Below are 21,239 nucleotides of genomic sequence, written 5' to 3' on the forward strand. Positions count from 1 at the left end.
TATTCATATTCGTCTTTTGGATGAGATGTTAAACCGAAGTCCTGACTCTCGGTGGTCATGAAAAATTCCAGGATGTCCTTCGAAAAAGAGTAGGGGTTTAACCCCGGCATCCTGACCATATTTGCCCACTGGCCTCTGACCATCATGGCCTCCTAACCATCCCCATATCATAATTGGCTTCATCACTCTGTCTCCTCTCCACCAATCAGCTGGTGTGTGGTGTGCGGTCTGCCGGTGGATGCTGCACACTGGTGGTGGATGAGGAGATTCCCCCAATGTGTAAAGAGCTTTGAGTGTCCAGAAAAGCGCTATATAAATGTAAACAATTAATATTATTATATTATTCTGACCTGAGATATACTGAATCCACCAACTCACATCGGTTTTAGCTCTGTTTAGATTGACTGGGATGATCAAGTCTTTTTCTATGCAGTGCATCTGCTTAAAATATAATCAATTCCAAGCATGTATAAATAAAACTAAGCAAAAATAAAAGTGAAATAAACAGTGCTATGGTTTTCTCCAGAGTCAAACAAATACAGAAAATAAGCAATCAAAATATCATGGTTATCGTTGTATTAATATTTAAAATATATATATATATATATTTATCATGGGGTGGTGTGGTGACGCAGCGCTGTCGTCTTACGGCAAGAAGATCGCTGGTTTGAGTCACAGCTGTGCCAGTTGGCATTTCTGTGTGGAGTTTGCATGTTCTCCTTGTGTTTGCATGGGTTTTCTCCGGGTGCTCCAGTTTCCCCCACAGTCCAAACACATGCGCTATAGGGGAATTGATGAAATAAATTGTCCATAGTGTATGTGTGTGAATAAGACTGTATGGGTGTTTCCCAGTGATGGGTTGCGGCTGGATGGGCATCCGCTGTGTAAAATATATGTTAAATAAGTTGGTGGTTCATTCCGCTGTGGCGACCCCTGATTAATAAAGAGAATAAGCCAAAAAGAAAATGAATGTATGAATATATTAATTATTATCTTTACCGTTTAACTTTTAATGAAATGTAGGTTAGTTTGAATTAAATTTGTTTAATCACCCTAGATTTTATATCATTACAGTACCTAACAATATATGTGTAAATTAGGGCTGCAGGATATTGGAAAGAAATTAATTGAGTATAATATATATATATATATATATATATATTTACATATATATACATACATACATACACACAGTTGAAGTCAGAATTATTAGCCCCCCTGAATTATTAGACTCCCTGTTTATTTTTTCCCCAATTTCTATTTAATGGAGAGCAGATTTCTTCAACACATTTCTAATCATAATAGTTTTAGTAACTCATATCTAATAACTGATTTATTTTATCTTTCCATGATGACAGTAAATAATATTTTACCTGATATTTTTAAGACACTTCTATACAGCTTAAAGTGACATTTAAAGGCTTAACTAGGTTAATTAGGTTAACTAGGCAGGTAAGGGTAATTAGGCAAGTTATTATGTTGGTTGGTATAAGTTATAATAATGGTTTGTTCTGTAGACTATCGTAAAAACATATAGTTTAAAGGGACTAATAATTTTGTCCTTAAAATGGTGTTTAAAAATGTATTAACTGCTTTTATTTTAGCAAAAATAAAACAAATAGGACTTTCTCCAGAAGAAAAAATATTATCAGACGCACTGTGAAAATTTCCTTGCTCTGTTAAACATCATTAGGGAAATATTTAAAAAAAAATAAAAAAATTCGAAGGGGGCTAATAATTCTGACTTCAACTGTATATATAATATCACAAGATTACTATTAGGAAAATAACTATTTTAAACACAAAACTACACAAAATGATATCATTTAAATTGATGATGAAACCAATAGAACAAATATAAAAATTAAGTAAACAACACAACGTTTTTCATTAGAGTCTAACAGTATTGAGATGTAGAAATTCAATGAACAAGTGTAAAATAACAGTGTCTTCATTGTAATAAATTAATATATAAACCCAATGGCAGAAAACCTAAAATGTCTTGAGTCCAAATGGTGTAAATTAGCTTGAAACCTCTAGAGATCCTGTGATGTGACTATTGGGAATATGCACATTGCGATATTGATGCTCAAACGATATATTGTTTAGCTCTAACACAGTGTCATATTTAGCTCATGCTGTGTGTGTGTGTGTGTGTGTGTGTGTACCGGGTAGCCGCTGTCCCGGGGCTGTTCTCGGCTCTCTCTGAAGGCCAGCTGCACCAGCAGACCCATGGCGGCGGGCAGCTCAGCCTCTGACAGCAGTTTGGTTCCGGCTCTGCTGATGTGAGAAGCGCTGAACAGCTGCCTGGGTGTTTGTCCGTACGTCTTGATCATGGTTTCTAGAGCCCGCCGCTGCACAGGGTCTTCAACTGCAGACACGTCCATACCAAAGTACGTCTGAAGAGAGAGGAAGAGAGACAACAGTGCATTCAAGATATAAAAGGGAAATTTTTGATATCTGAAGAAAAATCAGTAAGAACACTGAAAAACTGCTTTTCTTTTGGGCCAAATATTTAAAAGTCCTTACATCAAGAAGCATTTTTAAGAAGCAAAGTCAAAATTAAGTTTTTCCTTAATCCAAGAAAAATAATCTGCCAATGGTCTAGGCAAAGAGGTGGCACAGAGGCTCAGTGGTTAGCACTGTCGCCTCACAGCAAAAAGGTTAGAGTCCGGACTGGGTCAGTCAGCGTTTCTGTGTGGAGTTTGCATGTTCTTCCCCTGTTGGCATGGGTTTCCTCCAGTGTCCCCCACAGTCCAAACACATGTGCTATAGGGGAATTGAACAAACTAAATTGGACGTAGTGTATGTGTGTGTGTGTGTGTGTGTGAATGAGTGTGTATGTTTTCCAGTACTGGGTTGCGGCTGAAAGGGCATCCGCGGTGTAAAACATATGCTGGAATAGTTGGCGGTTCATTCCCCTGATAAATAAGGGACTAAGGCGAAGGAAAATGAATGAATAAATCAATGGTGCAGACAAAATAATGTCATTTCAAAGTGAAAACATGTTTATGTTGCTGAACCTATTGGCAGATTATTTAGCTTGTTTTAAGGAAAAACTCATTTCATTTTGATGAAATATTTCTAAAAACAAGACAATATTTTTGCTTGTCTAGAAAATGATTCTTGATTTAAGATTTGTATTAGATATTTGGACTAAAACAAGACAAAAAGTCAAAGTAGGAAAAGCATTTTTGCAGTGAAAGATTTAAAATATTCAGCAATGAGTGTCTTCTGCTGATAAAAATACTTTTATAATGCTACAAAACTCAAATTCTCATGTGCATCATCTTCATAGTTTCCACAAAAAATGAAGTAATATATATAGATCTTATATCCAATGATTTCTAAAGGATCACATTTAACATTTTTTACTTGTGAAAATAATGCTGACAATTCAGCTTTAACTTACTGTAATAAATGACAGGTTAATGTTTTTAATATAGGAAACAGTTACTTAAAGTTGCAATATTTCACAATTTAATCAAACACAAACATTTCTTTTAGGGCAACATGAAATTTCTTATATTGTTTTTGTAGACTTGTGAGATAAAATATGGCACATGAATACTTTTAGACAGGCTTGGATCTATGCACATGGTTCTTACACCTTTTCTAAAATCTCATTAGACCCACATTTCTGGGTTTCTGAGTGGCGGAAGGCATCATAGTTGGTAAACTCTGATCACAGTGAATGGGAGAGAACAACAAATCATTATTTAACATTCTTATTTGCTGAAATAATAAAAGGAAAATTCCAGGATGATGTTATTAAGACTTTCAGAAAACGGATGACGGCAGCCAGAAGAGAGAATAATGTCAGATTTACTGTCCTGCCCCCATAAACACTACATTACACACACCTCACACAAGCGGTCATTAGCTTTTAGTAATTTGATGCAAAGAAAATATAATACAAGCATAAATACGTATAAATGTTCATTTGTTTAAAAAAACAACAACTAAATATTAAAAACGTTAAAGGATTTAAGATTATGATGTCCATTAAACGCATCTTAACAGTCTTGTGGAAAGGGTCTTTTAAGCAGTTTAGTTTTGGTAAATCATATATTTAGATATATGCACATAATTCATCACTGTACATCAGATGCTATTTGTTACAGAAATCTAATGACAATTTTTGATGGCATGTTTTATTTTTTCCCCCAAGCCAAAGGTTGAATTACTCTTATTTACTCTCCTTATTTATATATTTAAATATTATTATTACTTCTTTAGTAAGATAAATAATTAGGGTACCTATTCAAATCACTTTTATAAGGGGTTTAAACATAAGAGGTCTGTAAATATAGCCGGCTTCTTATGATAAAAAGGTGTTAATTGTATTTATTATAATCAGACTTGATAAAAACAGTCTGCAGAAACACTTTGATTGATATTTTCTCTTTGTAGGTGTCATCAGAGGGGGAAAGCCCCGCCCACTAGTGACCATCTCTCCCTCCTTAGCATAGGATGTTAGTCTTATTTTTGAATCTGCCACTATGCTGACACACAGACATTTGTGGCTCCGCCCTCTTTTGAAAAGAGCTCAATCTCATTTGAATTTAAAGGGACAGTCACCAAAAAGCCACAATTAAGATCAAAGCCTAAAAGGGTCAGTTTCAGAGAGCTAGAAAACATATTTGTGTGGTATTTTGAGTTGAAACTTAACATACACACTCTAAATGAAGCAGTACTTCATCCAAAATCGAAGCACGAAGGAACGTAGATTAAAATCCACACATTTTCAAGGATTTCCAGCGCCCGTACAAACCCTGCGTCCAGAAATTTGGCAAACAATATCAGTGTTAAAGTGTGCTGTAAGGGTACGTACTGCAGGATGAAAGACGTTGATGGCCTGGACCGCAGCTTTGCCTTTCTGCTTGAGTCCAAACACCAGGTCGATCCACTGGCAGAGCGTCTGCGAGACTTGATCGGACTCCAGAGCCTGTCTGTGGATGAGGATGAAGAGTCGCGGGTCATTTCTGGCCCACGGCGGCAGATTCACATGGTTGACCCGCTCGCTGTTCTGCCGCACGCCAAAGTCAAAACCTGCCAGAGGGGAAAGTGGGAAATACCACGCTAACATTAGAAGAGGGAAGATGGCTTTAAATTATACCACCCTAATGTGCTGAACGAGAATGCTTGAACATGAATATTCAGCAGTTATCCTTCAAAAACTAGGTTACCAAAAGGTTATTTTCGGGTTCGGTTTTGACATTTTTAGGGCTAATGATTCATCAGCATCTCATAATTAGTATTTGATATTCAAGAAAGAAAGAAAAAAGTCTAAAAAAGGTCTTTATGACAACACATTATATAACACTTCTCAAAAACAATCATATTTAAAGGAGTGGTCCAGTATTTTTTAGGCTTGGTTGTGTTTATAAGAGGCAGAGCAATGTTTGCTCATGCTCGACTTGTCGAAAATCAGGTTATTTGTTCATATATCTTATATGATTATATCCAGCTACTCAGCTAACATGAACATCACTGTCATATTTCCTAGTTCCTCCAAAAGGCCCGCCATTAAGAGGCTCTGATTGGTCAGCTAACATAATGTGCTGTGGTTTGCGGATCGGCTCCATGTCACGCCCCTACAAGCAACCACTTTTGCACTGTGTAAACCAGAATGCCTGAATCAGACAGAAATATGAAGGGCACACAGCTGAACTTCATGCTTGCTTTCTAAAATAACATCTGACAAGTGTCTTTCACACATATTTGTGTTATACGCATGTGTAGGTAATATAAAACGTTCTTATATCTTTTGCGAGTTTGTTATTTGAGATTAGAACGTAAGAAATACAGCCGAATAAAGAGACACTGCAAAGCATGATTCATTCCTAGAAAATCTGTTTTTTTTTGTTCAGATATCTTACTTTGATTGTACACCACTGTCATATTTCCTAGTTCCTCCAAAAGGCCCGCCCTCAATAGGCTCTGACTGCTGCAGATTGTTTGTGTTTACAGGGGTTTGATGAATAAATATGAATTTAAAGCTAAATTGTTAGCGGTGCCAAACAGCATTTACTGTTATTTACACCCTTGTTTACATCCTCGCTACAACATATCATTAACGCTAGTAATTGTGCATGTAGTTGATCAATTTTAACAAATAAAAACACTTATAGGTTGTGGCTCACAATCCACAGCTTTATCTATTGAAGAAGTTTTTAGCCAAATCCAGCACTGAACTTTGAGAGATTCTGGAAGCTGTCCTTTGTTAAATGTTAACTATATACTTTTTAAAATTCTGTGGAACGTAATTAAATTAAACTGTAAGCACTTCTCCGTTTGTGTTGTGTCGTGTCATTTGGAAGCCCAAATACAGAAACAGAGGAAGCACTAAAGAGGAGTGAACATTAATGAGTGAACATTTTGGTGATTAGTGCGATAATCTACCCTGCAAAGGACGATTCGTCGGCCGTTTGTTAAACAAAGGATCAGAAAAGACTATTGATGTGTGGGACTTTGTCAGAGCTTGACAGGAACTTTATCAGTACACAGTTCATAGATCGGTTTCTTCCTCCATTTCACAAGTGTAAGTAAGTGTGATTAAATTGGTTGCCTCCTTGTTTTCTCTAGTTTGCAAATTATGTATTTAATTGTGTTTTGTTAATTGTAACCGCTCAACGCGGTTTGTACTGTATCTGGTTAACTTTATATTCTCATATCGCGTCTAAAACCATGTTGAAAACGTAACGTGTGCTGCTTTCTTTACCGATTCAAATGTGTTTGTGAGCTCGCAATCCTCTGCCGTTTGTCATTGCTATGGTGTTATGGCCACACCATCAGCTGTTCCTACACACGTGGCGGTCAAGTTTCAAAATTGTTTAGATTTTGCCACTGGGTAGATTAATACCGAATGTGTATCACTGTTTTTACTTATGGTTATGAGTAGAGCAATACGCTGATGTTTAACTGCATTGCTTTAACGCACTCCTGCATTGGGCTCACACATAAACTCTGCGCTCTGACTACTTCAACAATGTTGATAAGCCAGGGTGGGCATTTCTCTGTCTCGCTCTGAATGCAGTCGACCAATTGCAACAGACTGGGTCATCGGACCAATCAGCGCAGATTAGCAATGCATTAAGGTGGGTTTTGTGAACAAATGAATCTCTCGTTGGGATAATTAGGTCAAAATAAATGCATATTATAAGACAATGAAAGTGTTTTTTGACTCTGCATGCATATCAGCCTGCTGTTGGAGACCCCAAAACCAAAAATATGATCTTATAAGTGCATAACGGGGCTTTTAAAATTATTTAAAAATGTATACATAATAAAACTTGTTTCACAGATTATAAAAAAATTATGTTATCTGTGTTTTCATTTTAACAGGAAACAACAAAACACACAAGGAAAGTCTTTACAACAACTACACATCAAAATAAAAGATGCACAGTACAGCTCTTATATAAAATAAAAACGATTTAAAAAATGTTAACATTTTATTGTTACTATTATGTATAAATTGCACATATTTTATCCATTTTTAATTTCCAAAAAAAAAGAAACAGTGAAATGTTTATTTGATTAGATTATAAAATATTAAATAAAACATTCTAGTGATGTAATGATGTATTAGATCATAAATCCTGGAAATAAATGAAAAACACAATTTATAGGGGAAATTCAGAAGGTGTATGAATGAAACTGATTAGACACAATTTTAGTTAATAAAATGTAAAAATAAAATAATAAAGGAAGGAAACAAAAACAGACTCTATAGATTCAAAATGATTGTATATTGTATCAATTTTGAAAAGACGAAAAATACATAAATACATGCATTAATTATTTATGTAACTGATTGATTGAAGATTTCATAGTGTCACACATACTCTTCATGAGACTGTGAGAAATCAGATTTCTGCAAAAGCAGGTGTAAAAGAGCGCTGACCTTCTCTGTTGACCAGGAACTCGGGCAGGTAGAAGAACTCTGGGATGAGCTCTTTGACATCAGTCATGGACTCGTAGGACGACAGACGCCACGTGGTGTTCATGGAGTGGAAGGTTCGGTCAGGAATATCAAAGCTTTGGTCTGCCAGACGCACAAAACCTTTCATTAGTTTCTTGTGTAAGCTGAAATGGATGAAGCAGCTGAACTAAAAATAGAGCGAGAAGGAAGGAGGCTGGATGAAAGGCTGATCGTCTTTCTGAGGCTAATGTGTGTAGCGTGAGACTTCAGACAGACTCTTTTCAATGACAGCCTTTAAAAGCATCACGCTAGCATGTTTGAAGACCTGGCCGCAAACGCAGGTGCTGTTAAATATTAAAAAAGTAGCGCTGCCGAGCCGTAATTGATGGTGAACAAGCTGAACGAGCTGCAGCTGTGTGAGGAGCAGCCATTCAGCCTTTTTAAAGCTTTACTTGCATAAGGTTTGGAGGATTTGATTCCAGAAATCGTCCTGTGATTATGCAAATTAGGAACAAATGAAAACACATTCAGGATCATACAATTATGCAGGGATAAACAATGATGTAGGGAGGATCTTATAAAAAAAAGTGGAACCTTTAAACTAAATAAAACAATACACATTTGCATATGTGGGTCATTCTAGAATTGCAGGTACATCTGCATCCGAAATCGCCTACAGTGTTTCCCACACATAGACTTTACTTGGGCGGGTCGCCCAGGTATATTAACAGCCTTTTTACTATTATTATCATCCTTTTACACTATTTTGTATCCGCCTAATACAACCGTGATCGATCAGGAAGTGGAAAATCCTCTCTCATTTACCTGTTTCATTCAGTGCGCGTGTGAACTGTCAACACTCCCACAGAAAGTCTCATGTGCACTGCAGACCCACAGAGGCGCTCTTTTTTGGCACTTAAAAAAATTAGTCCGGCCTGGGTGTCTAAATTTCCTAAAATGTCCGTGATTCGGCTTTTGCTGGCTAAAACTGTCGTTCATTAATTGTTTTATGCACTAACTTTTTACTTCAAAAATTCAGTAATTCATTCTTGAATTTAGATTGAAGACCTATCTTTTTAGTAAAGCACACACTCAGTGCATCACTTAGCGGTATGGTACAAGAATGTGCTCCATGCTGGTTTCTGCATGTTGTTTATATACACTATGATTGTCTTTATTCTGTATTTCCACCTGGGGATCATCATTCCGAGGTCTTCAGACTATGCAGTGCCACACATTCAATCCAAGACCAGCAATGAGATGATCCCAAGGTTCCATAATCCTGGACCAGGCCGTATCCTGAGCAGATGCTGTGGTGGTCATGGAGGAGTGGAGAGCATGAGACTGATTCCTGTAACCCTCCCGGGACAGACGAGTCTTCGCTGATTCCAGCATTCTCCAGCCTCCGGCGCCTACACTGCAGCTCTGCACAAGACGTTTGGCCATAGGAGAAATGGTCGTGCCCAACTGAGCCTGGTTTCTCTCGAGGTTTTTTAATTCTCCACTTTCGCCAATTGGTGAAGTTTGTTCCTTCGCTGTCGCCACTGGCTTGCTTAGTTTGGGATCTGTAGAGCTGTGCATCGATGGATTTGCTCTTCAGTGTTTGGACTCTCAGTAGTGATTATTAAACCACACTGAACTGAGCTAAACTGTTTCAATTTACTATAAACTTCTATGTTAGGCTGCTTTGACACAATCTACATTGTAAAATCGTTATACAAATAAAGGTAAACAGAATTAAATCTAAACGATTCAGAAAAACTTTAAAACTATATTCTCTGAAAGGACAAGATGACTGGTCTAAACTGGCTGCACAATATATGTACACCATTAGCTAATCAATGCATTTGCCTTTTTTTAAATCTACACGTTTTAATCTTGTAATTATGATATTTTTAAGAGATATTGTCTGTTTTTATTCCTTTTTCTATCATTTATTTCTCATTTGCTGTATATTTTATTAATTTTATGATGTCATTAGGCTATATTCCATATATAGCACATTTATATACATATCTAAAATCCTTTGGCATTCAAGTTTGCTTTGAACTTGAGAGAGAGAGAGAGAGAGAGAGAGAGAGAGAGAGAGAGAGAGAGAGAGAGAGAGAGAGAGAGAGAGAGAGAGAGAGAGCAGCAGATTTGACCTGTCGGTGGGTGCACATGGCTCCTGAACAGCATAAAAGTAAGAGAAATAGTGAATGTCTTTTTTATTTCAAAAGAAACAGCGTATAACAGTGTCATAATACATAAAATTATTGTTAAAAATTAAATTATGCTTTGTTCGTCGCATATAGTTAACTATTTATGTGATGTGGGAAGCACTGGTTCTCTATAGTATGATTGTGAGTAGTATGAATGTAAACTGGACATACTACATCCGTCATTTGCCGTGAACATGTAACCTACAATATCAACTGCGTCGATTCACTCCCGTTCATAAATTCTCTTGTGTGGCACTATGGGATAGCATAGCGTCTATCGGTGATAAAAATAAGTCTTTATGCTCTGGTCAACTCAATTACTTCAGTTATAAAAAGTGGGAACAATCTGTAAAGCACGGATTGTAACAGCACTTGTGGAAATGGTGGGTTAATATAAACTCATATAATTAAATGTTTGTTAAGTGAAAAGCAGTGTGGAACTATTTTAAGTTGATTCATACTACTTTTGCGTGAATCTGTAGGGAGTCAACAGATCCTTCCAGAACCGAAGAGCTGATTCTTACACTTCATACAGTGAATTTGGTTCTGAGATATACAGTTGAAGTCAGAATCATTTGCCTTCCTGTGAAGTTATTTTTTAAATATTTTGCAAATGATGTTAAACAGATTCAGGAATTTTTCACAGTATCTCTTATAATATTTTTTCTTCTAGAGAAAGTCTTACTTGTTTTATTTCGGCTAGAATAAAAGCAGTTTTTAATTTTTTAAAACCCATTTTAAGGTCAATATTATTAGCCCGCTTAAGCAATATTAGTTGTGGATTGTCTCTAGAACAAATCAGTTATACAATGACTTGCCTAATTACCCTAACTTTACCCTAATTAACCTAGTTAAGCCTTTAAATGTCACTTTAAGCTGAATACTAGTATCATGAAAATATCCAGTAAAACATTATGTACGGTCATCATGGCAAATATGAAATAACTCAGTTATCAGAGATAAGATATTAAAATTATTATGATTAGAAATGTGTTAAAAAAGGACTTCTTTGTTAAACAGAAATTGGGGAAATAAATTTAGAGGGGGGCTAATAATTCAGGAGGTACTTCAACTGCACATTTTGATATCAAACTGACCTTGATATGCCAGAAACATTTTGGTAAAAGGAGGCAGTCGGACCAGGAAGTGCAGGACGGTGCCACTGTTGGAGTAATGAGAGCCGTAGTGATAGGGCTGGACAGGGGGCATAGGGTCGTCCTCTCTCTTGCCCTTCTTATACTCCTCCTCCAGATACTGCAGACAAATCAATGCCAGACACATTTACGCTCAGATAATCAATCAAAGACCATAACTTAACCATGCAGAGTATTACTGATACAGATGTTGATCAGAATGTTTATAAATGTGGAGAATGAAACCGGCTGCGTCCCAAAAATTAAAACAGCATATCATGAATATTTATATATACTAGAGGTCAAAGGTTTGTGGTCAGAAGGATTTGTAAATGTTTTAAAATAAGCTTCTCCTGTTCACCAAGGCTGCATTTATTTAATCAAAAATACAGTACACATTGAAAAACTTGTGAAATGTTATTGCGCTATAAAATAACTGTTTAAAAGCGATTTATAATTTACTAAATAATTCATTCCAGTGATTTCAAAGATGATTTTTCATCTTCATTACGGCACTCTTCAGAGTCACGTGATCCTTCAAAAATCACTCTAATATTAATTATTATTATTATTAATATTACTAATAAATTATAAATTATAACTTCAATTGAAACTACATTAAATAAGTGATAAATAAATATTTAACAATTTCACTTTTTTTAGATTCAATAAATGCAACCTGGATGAACAGAATAATTTAATTTAATTTATTAAATAAAATTAATAATAAAAAAAACTGAGCTCAAACTTTTGACCGATATATATATATATATATATATATATATATATATATATATATATATATATATATATATATAAATATATATATATAAAAACACACGCACGCACGCACGCACGCACACACACACACATAGACAGAACATATTGATAGAAAACATTACTTTACAAAACTGTATTGTACATATATAGTCATTTGCCTATTATTCAATAATATTACTGAAATGTATATATATATATATATATATATATATATATATATATATATATATATATATATATATATATATATATATGCAAATTTGCAAATGATTATATGATATATGTACAATACAGTTTTGTAAAGTAATATTTTCTGTCTTTTAGTAGATTTATATTATATGACAAGCTTAATTTGTTTACCAAACAAGTGCTTCTAATTGAATTTGCATTGTAAGTGTTTAGAAGTTGCTGTTTTTTATTTGTGTTTAGGTTTGAGTTACGATTCTCTTAAAATTCTAAGCAGACATATTAAAAAAAAGTCTGCTGTCAAAAACAAGATTTTGTCTGGCCCTGATCAAGAGTGATCATGACTGAAATTCAGTAAGTAGTGTTCTGCAGATTATAGTGTTTTTGTCAGGGTTCTGCCACTCTGATCTTGTAAATTCTTGTTTTGGTGGCAGATCTCGGACACTACTCGTGTCTGGTCCTGTTTCTGTCTCTGTGTGCGCGCGCGCCGTCGTGGGTGTACGCAGAGGGTGCGCGCTCCTGCTTGACGCGGCCGCGCGCGCGCTCTGCGTCCCTCAGACGCGTGCGCTCTTGTACTCGTGTTTGTGTTTTCGTCTGTCAGCAGCATGGTGTTTCATTCCCAGCGTCTCAGTCTTGTTGGTTTCGGTTTTGGTCGGCGCTGGGATGAAGCATGCACGCTGCGTGTGTGTGCGCACGGTGAGTGCTTTCATTCATCGTGTGCTCGTGTCTTGCGTCTTTTGTCAAAGCACGTGGCTCTGTGTTTACATTGTGGTCACGTGCTTTTGTCGTGTGCTTCAGTGTTGTGTTATGTGAGCGCATGGCTTGTATTGTCTCTCTGTGTCATGCGCTCTCCCGTCTATTGTCTTGTCCCACCCACCTTGTTTGTAATTATTATTTTCACCTGTCCGCCTGTCTGTTTATTGGTTTGTCTTTCCTATTCATTCTCCTAGTGTGCTCTGTTCCGTGCTGGTCCGTTGTTGATTGTTCCCTTCACTGTTCTATCTGCTGATTTCTAGTCTACAACAGTGGTTTAAGTATTGTCTTGTCAAGTTCCAGACCTAGTCTAGTTGAGTGTGTAATATGATGTTGTGTTTTTCCCCACGTGGGGAGATTTGAGTTTTGTTTTTGTTTTATTTTTCATTAAACTCTTCATTCCCTGCATTTGGGTCCTCGCCTCCTCTCCATCCACCCCCACATATCGTGACAGAACGGACCAGCCAGAATGAGGACCCAGCGGAGTGAAGATGGCTCCTTCGCCAGCCGCATTACTAAGTTGCTGCATTTGCAGTCACTGAAACAATGTGGCTTGAATTTGGAGGAGTTTGCGGAGAAATTCCGCAAGGCAGCTGAGGGGCTGAATTTTAATGACTGGCTGCTTATGACCCACCTAAATTTTGCTCTGGACAAGCCCCTTCTTCCCCTGCAGATCCAGAGAATGGTGGGCTGGTCATACCAGCAATTTATTAATCACATGGTTCAGCAGCAGGAGAAAGGGATCCTTCAGGAGGAGAGGATCCCTTGCACCACCACCACCAGCGCCGCCTCCCAGCCCATGTCCAGCCCTCAAGGGCTGACCCGCCCTCCAGTGTCGGCTCCAGCCCCTGAGCGCCCTCCAGTGTCGGCTCCAGCCCCTGAGCGCCCTCCAGTGTCGGCTCCAGCCCCTGAGCGCCCTCCAGTGTCGGCTCCAGCCCCTGAGCGCCCTCCAGTGTCGGCTCCAGCCCCTGAGCGCCCTCCAGTGTCGGCCCCAGCCCCTGAGCGCCCTCCAGTGCCGGCCCCAGCCCCTGAGCGCCGCTCAGTGCCGGCCCCAGCCCGGCTCCTTGCCCTTCCGGCCCCAGCCCGGCTCCTTGCCCTGCCGGCATCAACCAGACGTCTAGCCCTGCCGGCACCAGCCCAGCTCCTAGCCCTGCCGGCGCTACCCAGACATCTTGCCCTGCCGGCGCCACCCAGACGTCTTGCCCAGCGGGCCACAGCCTGGCTCCTTGCCCTGCCGGCGCCACCCAGACGTCTTGCCCTGCCGGCGCCACCCAGACGTCTTGCCCTGCCGGCGCCACCCAGACATCTTGCCCAGCCGGCACCAGCCCGGCTCCTTGCCCTGCCGGCGCCACCCAGACGTCTTGCCCTGCCGGCGCCACCCAGACGTCTCGCCCAGCCGGCCCCAGCTCGGCTCCCTGCCCTGCCGGCGCCACCCAGACGTCTCGCCCTGCCGGTCCCAGCCCGGCGCCTTGCCCTACCGGCTCCCCTCTGGTCTCCTGCCCTGCCGGCTCCCCTCTGGTCTCCTGCCCTGCCGGCTCCCCTCTGGTCTCCTGCCCTGCCGGCTCCCCTCTGGTCTCCAGCCCTGCCGGCTCCCCTCTGGTCTCCAGCCCTGCCGGCTCCCCTCTGGTCTCCAGCCCTGCCGGCTCCCCTCTGGTCTCCAGCCCTGCCGGCTCCCCTCTGGTCTCCAGCCCTGCCGGCTCCCCTCTGGTCTCCAGCCCTGCCGGCTCCCCTCTGGTCTCCAGCCCTGCCGGCTCCCCACAGGCCTCCAGCCCAGCCGGCTCCCCACAGGCCTCCAGCCCAGCCGGCTCCCCACAGGCCTCCAGCCCAGCCGGCTCCCCACAGGCCTCCAGCCCAGCCGGCTCCCCACAGGCCTCCAGCCCAGCCGGCTCCCCACAGGCCTCCAGCCCAGCCGGCTCCCCACAGGCCTCCAGCCTCAGCCCAGCCGCCTTCAGCCCTGCCGGCTCCCCAGCAGCGGCCTTCTGTCCAGCCGGCTCCCCTTAGGCCTTCTGTCCAGCCGGCTCTTGTCAAGTCTCCTCCAGCCCAACCGGCTCTCTACAGGCCTCCTGCCTTGTTTCCCCTCACAGACTCTCCCTGGGTCGTCCCTCCTGCTCCTCCCTGGTGTTCCCCTCTTCCACCCTGGATGGATCCTCCGGCTTCACCCTGGTTCCCTGCCGGGGCTCCCGACCCGCTGAACCCAACCTGGACGTTCCCTCCTGATCCTCCCTGGTTTTGCCCTCCCATCCCTCCCTTGTTTGTCTTGTTGGGTCTGACTTGGCTCCCCTCCCTCCCCCCCTTCATGTCTTGCCTGTTCACCTCCCTGTCTTGTGTTTGTTGATGTTGCCTGTTTTGTTGTCTTGTGGTGTTTCTTGTCTGTCTTGTACCTTGTTGGATGTTCCCTTTAGGGACGCCAGGTGGCGTCCCTTTTGGGGGGGGGTAGTGTCAGGGTTCTGCCACTCTGATCTTGTAAATTCTTGTTTTGGTGGCAGATCTCGGACACTACTCGTGTCTGGTCCTGTTTCTGTCTCTGTGTGCGCGCGCGCCGTCGTGGGTGTACGCAGAGGGTGCGCGCTCCTGCTTGACGCGGCCGCGCGCGCGCTCTGCGTCCCTCAGACGCGTGCGCTCTTGTACTCGTGTTTGTGTTTTCGTCTGTCAGCAGCATGGTGTTTCATTCCCAGCGTCTCAGTCTTGTTGGTTTCGGTTTTGGTCGGCGCTGGGATGAAGCATGCATGCTGCATATGTGAGCGCACGGTGAGTTTTCATTCATCGTGTGCTCGTGTCTTGCGTCTTTTGTCAAAGCACGTGGCTCTGTGTTTACATTGTGGTCACGTGCTTTTGTCGTGTGCTTCAGTGTTGTGTTATGTGAGCGCATGGCTTGTATTGTCTCTCTGTGTCATGCGCTCTCCCGTCTATTGTCTTGTCCCACCCACCTTGTTTGTAATTATTATTTTCACCTGTCCGCCTGTCTGTTTATTGGTTTGTCTTTCCTATTCATTCTCCTAGTGTGCTCTGTTCCGTGCTGGTCCGTTGTTGATTGTTCCCTTCACTGTTCTATCTGCTGATTTCTAGTCTACAACAGTGGTTTAAGTATTGTCTTGTCAAGTTCCAGACCTAGTCTAGTTGAGTGTGTAATATGATGTTGTGTTTTTCCCCACGTGGGGAGATTTGAGTTTTGTTTTTGTTTTATTTTTCATTAAACTCTTCATTCCCTGCATTTGGGTCCTCGCCTCCTCTCCATCCACCCCCACATATCGTGACAGTTTTAATATACACGTCTAACTTGAAGCTTTCAATAAACTTATCTGAAATGTCAACATATTATATTCCTTCATTTAGCATAACATACATTTGGTATGTGTCAAACCAAGAGATGTGAAAAATAATGGCAAGATATAAACATATCAGATGATAACTAATATTAGAATTTACTAATAATGATTATTGTTTTCATTAAACCTTTAACCCAGTCATAGAGTATGTCAGCACATTATTCTTGCTCTAAATACACCTGACAGGAGTTATTAAACATATAATCAATTGTTACACTAAATTATATTTTAGTTAGAGTCAGCTGCCTGTTACTTTTTTGTTCAGGAAATAATGCATCAATAAAAAAATGGTCACGCTGTATTTTAATATACAATTCACACTATTAACACACCATTAACCAAGACTTTTAGCTTAATAAACTATTAATTAGCTGATTATTATTAGTTAGTAAGCTAGTAGTTGTGTTTAGTTATTGGGTCGTATTGGAGATATAAAATAAAATCATAATTTATAAGAGCTAATAAACAGTTCAGATCTGAATAATGAGCCAGCAGTAAGCCAGTAGTAAATGGCGTGAGTTGTTACTTAAACTAAAGAGTAACTAAAAATAACTTGAAAACATTTTTCTCTAATGACCCAAAAATCTACCATTCTTTATATGAAATCGCTGGTAAAAAATGATCTTCTGGAGGGGACCTTTCTTTTGGGTTTGTGTCTATGAAGCCTACAAATGCTGCCTATGTAGGCAGTTCTGCAGGCTTTGGAACAGAGCCACAGTGTGATTGGTTAACAGGCAGGGGTGTAAACAGGAATTAGAGCCCGCAGAGCTGCAGTACCCTGTAATTGTCCACATAACGGTCTTCCTTCTCTTTAGACTGCACTGCAATGGGCTTGCTGAGGTTCCTGTTACAACAAAAACACAAAGAGAGCATCTTCAGTTTATTTTACATACACTACAGAGTAAAAATATGCTAAGAAGTCTCTGTAACACTTTAATGAAGCTCACAATTCACAATATTAACAAACCAATAACTAACACTACTAGTTTAACCCGACTAGTTAGTCAGGCTGAACTTGGGTTTAGGATTAGAGTTGCAGATTGAGATTATACTTGCTAACTACTAAAGAGCAGTTAATATCTTATTAATAGGCAGGTAATAACCAATAGTAAATAGCATGAGCGTTGACCTTAACTAAAGTGGTACTTAAGTCTCTTCAGTTCGCCAAATCTGCATTTGATACAACATTATAATTGTGAAATATTATAGAAATAATATGACATAAAAATAAATGGGAAATGAAAATTCTATGGGAATTCATTTTAAATGTATTTTAAATGCGGCCACTTTATTAGGTACACCTGTCCAACTGCTCGTTAACACAAATTTCTAATCAGCCATGGCAGCAGCTCAACGCATTTAGGCATGTAGGCATGGTCAAGACGATCTGCTGCAGTTCAAAGTGAGCATCAGAATGGGGAAGGAAGGGGATTTAAGTGACTTTGAACATAGTGTGGTTGTTGGTGCCAGACGGCTGTTCTGAGTATTTCAGAAACTGCTGATCTACTGGGATTTTCACGCACAACCATCTCTAGGGTTCACAGAGAATGGTCTGAAAAAGAGGAAATATCCAGTGGGCACAAATGCCTTGTTGATGCCAGAGGTCAGAGGAGAATGGCCAGACTGGTTCCAGCTGATAGAAAGGCAACAGTACCTCAAATAAGCACTCGTTACAACCGAGCTCTGCAGAAGAGCATCTCTGAACACACAACACGTCCAACCTTGAGGCGGATGGGCTACAGCAGCAGAAGACCACACCGGGTGCCGCTCCTGTCAGCTAAGAACAGGAAACTGAAGCTACAGTTCGTACAGGCTCACCAAAAACGTTGCCTGCTCTGATAGGTCTCCATTTCTGCTGCCACATTCGGATGGTCGGGTCAGAATTTGTCATCAACAACATTAAAGCATGGATCCATCCTGCCTTCTATCAGCGGTTCAGGCTGTTGGTGGTGGTGTAATGGTGTGGGGGAGATTTTCTTGCACACTTTGGGCTCATTAGTATTAATTGAGCATGGTGTCAAGGCCACAGCCTACCTGAGTATTGTCGCTGACCATGTCCATCCCTTTATGAGCACAGTGTCTCCATCTTCTGATGGCTACTTCCAGCAGGATAACACACCATGTAATAAAGCTCAATCATCTTAGACTGGTTTCTTGAACATGACAATCAGTTCACTGTACTCAAATGGCCTCCACAGTCACCAGAGCTCAATCCAATAGAGCACTTTTGGGATGTGGTGGAACGGGAGATTGGCATTATGGATGTGCAGCCGACAAATCTGCAGCAACTGTGTGATGCTATCATGTCAATATGGAGAAAAATCTCTGAGGAGTATTTCCAGTAGCTTGTTGAATCTCTGCCACAAAGGATTAAGGCAGTTCTGAAGGCAAAAGCAGGTCCAACCCGGTACTAGTAAGGTGTACCTAATAAAGTGGCCTGTGAGTTAAATTGCCAATGTTAAAAAGAGTTATGCTGCTTCATTTTTAGTGGAAAATCTGATCTGCTGCTATTAAAAAGTCTGAGCATGATAAATTAAATTGATCAAAAGTGACAGTAAAGACATGATAAATTAAACAAACTAAATAAATATAAACATAATAAATGCAGATTTTTAAACTTTAGATTCATTAAGAAACCTTAATGACAAGTCTAATTTCTTCAACAAAGTTACTATTATTTATTAGTGTGCATGTAAAATATAATTCACCCAAAAATGAACATTTCCTCTCCATTTAACCACACTCAAGTGCTTGCAATCTTGAAGAATGTTGGATAAAAGCAGCCCATAGTAGGCATTCCAGCATTCTTTATATCTCTTCCTTTGTGTTGAACAGAAGAAAGAAACTCAAACAGGATGAAGAAATGATGACAGAACTGTCCATTTTGGGTGAACTGTCTCTTTAAAGCAACCATCTGACACATCAGGCTGTTTCAAAACTCATCAGGAATCATGCTGATTGGGTGACCTGTAAATAGAGGCCTCCTGCAGGTCGAGCGTCTCATTGGTGTAATCTTTGAGGATGAAGGGGAAGACGGGATACTGCATGAGGTCATTGAAGGAGCGTCCCGCGTGCTTGTTGAGATGCGTCAGGTACTCAAAGTTGGTGATCTGTCCTGAGCTCCAGAGGTGCGTGAGGGCGCTGATGTTTCCATACTCCAGCAGGTTGGGCAGATCTGAGGTCAGGATGTTGTGGTAGACGTCATCACGAAACTAAAAGGGAAGATTTTTTTTTTCATTTATAAATGTACCAAATCCTGGGACTTTTTTATTTTGCTATTTCTGTGCAGAATTTTGTAACAAAAAATGATTATAAAATCTGCAGATGTATGTGGAATGCTTTAGAGAGTGCAGGAGATAAAAACATACTGCAAATATAAAATAAAAATAAATAGCTGAAGACAACATTTCTTTGGAATGTTTTATTCTTTTAAAAAAATATTTCATGAGAGAAGATTTGGTAACACTTTATAATAACTACACAATATCAATCATTTACTACGCATTAGCATCTAGTAAATTCATTATCTGTTAGGTTTTAACTACATTAATAATAAGCAGTTTATAACTGCAGCTACAAATGCTGTACTCTTGACTTTGAAAGCCACACTTATAATGTCCTTAATAATAGTATTTTCATACTCTGTTAATGATTTATTTTTTATTACTAAATGAAGTATTGCATTATTTACAAACCATTCGTATTCAAGAGTAGTTGGTGGTTATTAAGATTTTTCAGAATGAGTTAGTAAATGATTAATAAACTATTGAAATCAATGCTTATATATCATATTATTCAGGCATATATTAATGGTTACTATATATGTTAATGAATACTTTATTAACTCAACTTCATGCAGTTTTGTGACCTAATCTAAAGTGAGGACTATTGATGCTTTATAAATCCCTTAAAAAATGACTATTAAAGGCTCAGTATCAAATGAACAATAATATTTGCAATCTTATCAAAAATATAAAATTACTGTGAAGTTCAAACATTGCCAAATAACAGGTGTCAAAATACAACATAAAACTGGATAAAACAACATCAATATAATCATTTAACAATATAATAAGAAGCAATGTTTAAACTGTACAGTAATTTTATTTCAGATAAGTTTGCAAAGATTTATTTTTCATTTGAAGTACAGTTTCATTTGCATATCTTTAAACGAATAGGATTGAATAAAGTAATTTATGTCATTTTTCCTGTTTAGAATTTAACTGAGCCTTTATTTGTCATTTATAAGGGATTTATAAAGCATGAATAGTCCTCACTTTAGATTAGGTCACAAAACTGGATCAAGTTGAGTTAATAAAGCATTTCTTAACATACAAATTAACTATTAGTATATGCCTGAATAATAAGACATATAAACGTTAATTTGAATAGTTTATAAATCATTTACTAACTCATTCTGAATGATTTAAAAAAAAATAACTAACTATGCTTAAATAACTGGTTTGTAAATAATGTGATACCTAATTTAGTAATGAAAAATAAATCATTAACAAAGTATGATTGAACAATTATTAAGCACATTATAAATGTGGTTATAAGTCAAGAATACAGCAGTTATAAACTGCTTACTAACATTTATTAATGTAGAGTTAATACTTAACAGATAATGAATTCACTATTTGTTAATGCTTAATAAATAGTTCATAGTGTATAGTTATTATTAAGTTTTACCGAAGATTTTTTTTCAACATTTTCAACTAATTTTTATGACGGATTTCTTTTATTTTTGTCATGATGACAGTAAATAATATTTGACTAGATATTCCTCAAGATTCTAGTATTCAGCTTGAAGTGACATTTAAAGGCTTAACTAGGTTGATTAGGCAAATAGCTAGACAACAGTGTTTTTTTTTCTAAAGAAAAGAAAATATATATATTGCAAAAGGGGACAAATAATATTGACCTTAAAATT

The 21,239-nt window shown here is 39.2% G+C and overlaps 1 protein-coding gene across 5 annotated transcripts in view; it reads right to left on the bottom strand.

The window, feature by feature from the left end:
• Nucleotides 1–21,239, bottom strand: part of lyst (lysosomal trafficking regulator) — a 197,837-nt gene that overhangs the window by 31,044 nt on the left and 145,554 nt on the right. For all 5 annotated transcript variants that reach the window (XM_087279768.1, XM_087279772.1, XM_087279769.1 and 2 more), the window contains 6 exons: nucleotides 19,274–19,518; nucleotides 17,084–17,150; nucleotides 11,226–11,382; nucleotides 7,910–8,050; nucleotides 4,835–5,052; nucleotides 2,169–2,399 (listed from right to left, as the gene is read on the bottom strand). In XM_087279768.1, the coding sequence (XP_087135894.1) occupies nucleotides 2,169–2,399; nucleotides 4,835–5,052; nucleotides 7,910–8,050; nucleotides 11,226–11,382; nucleotides 17,084–17,150; nucleotides 19,274–19,518 (1,059 nt within the window). The remainder of the gene's footprint in view (nucleotides 1–2,168; nucleotides 2,400–4,834; nucleotides 5,053–7,909; nucleotides 8,051–11,225; nucleotides 11,383–17,083; nucleotides 17,151–19,273; nucleotides 19,519–21,239) is intronic.

Source organism: Danio rerio, chromosome 13 (genome assembly GCF_052040795.2).
Source record: "Danio rerio strain M-AB ecotype USA chromosome 13, GRCz13ab, whole genome shotgun sequence".
NCBI lineage: Eukaryota > Metazoa > Chordata > Actinopteri > Cypriniformes > Danionidae > Danio > Danio rerio.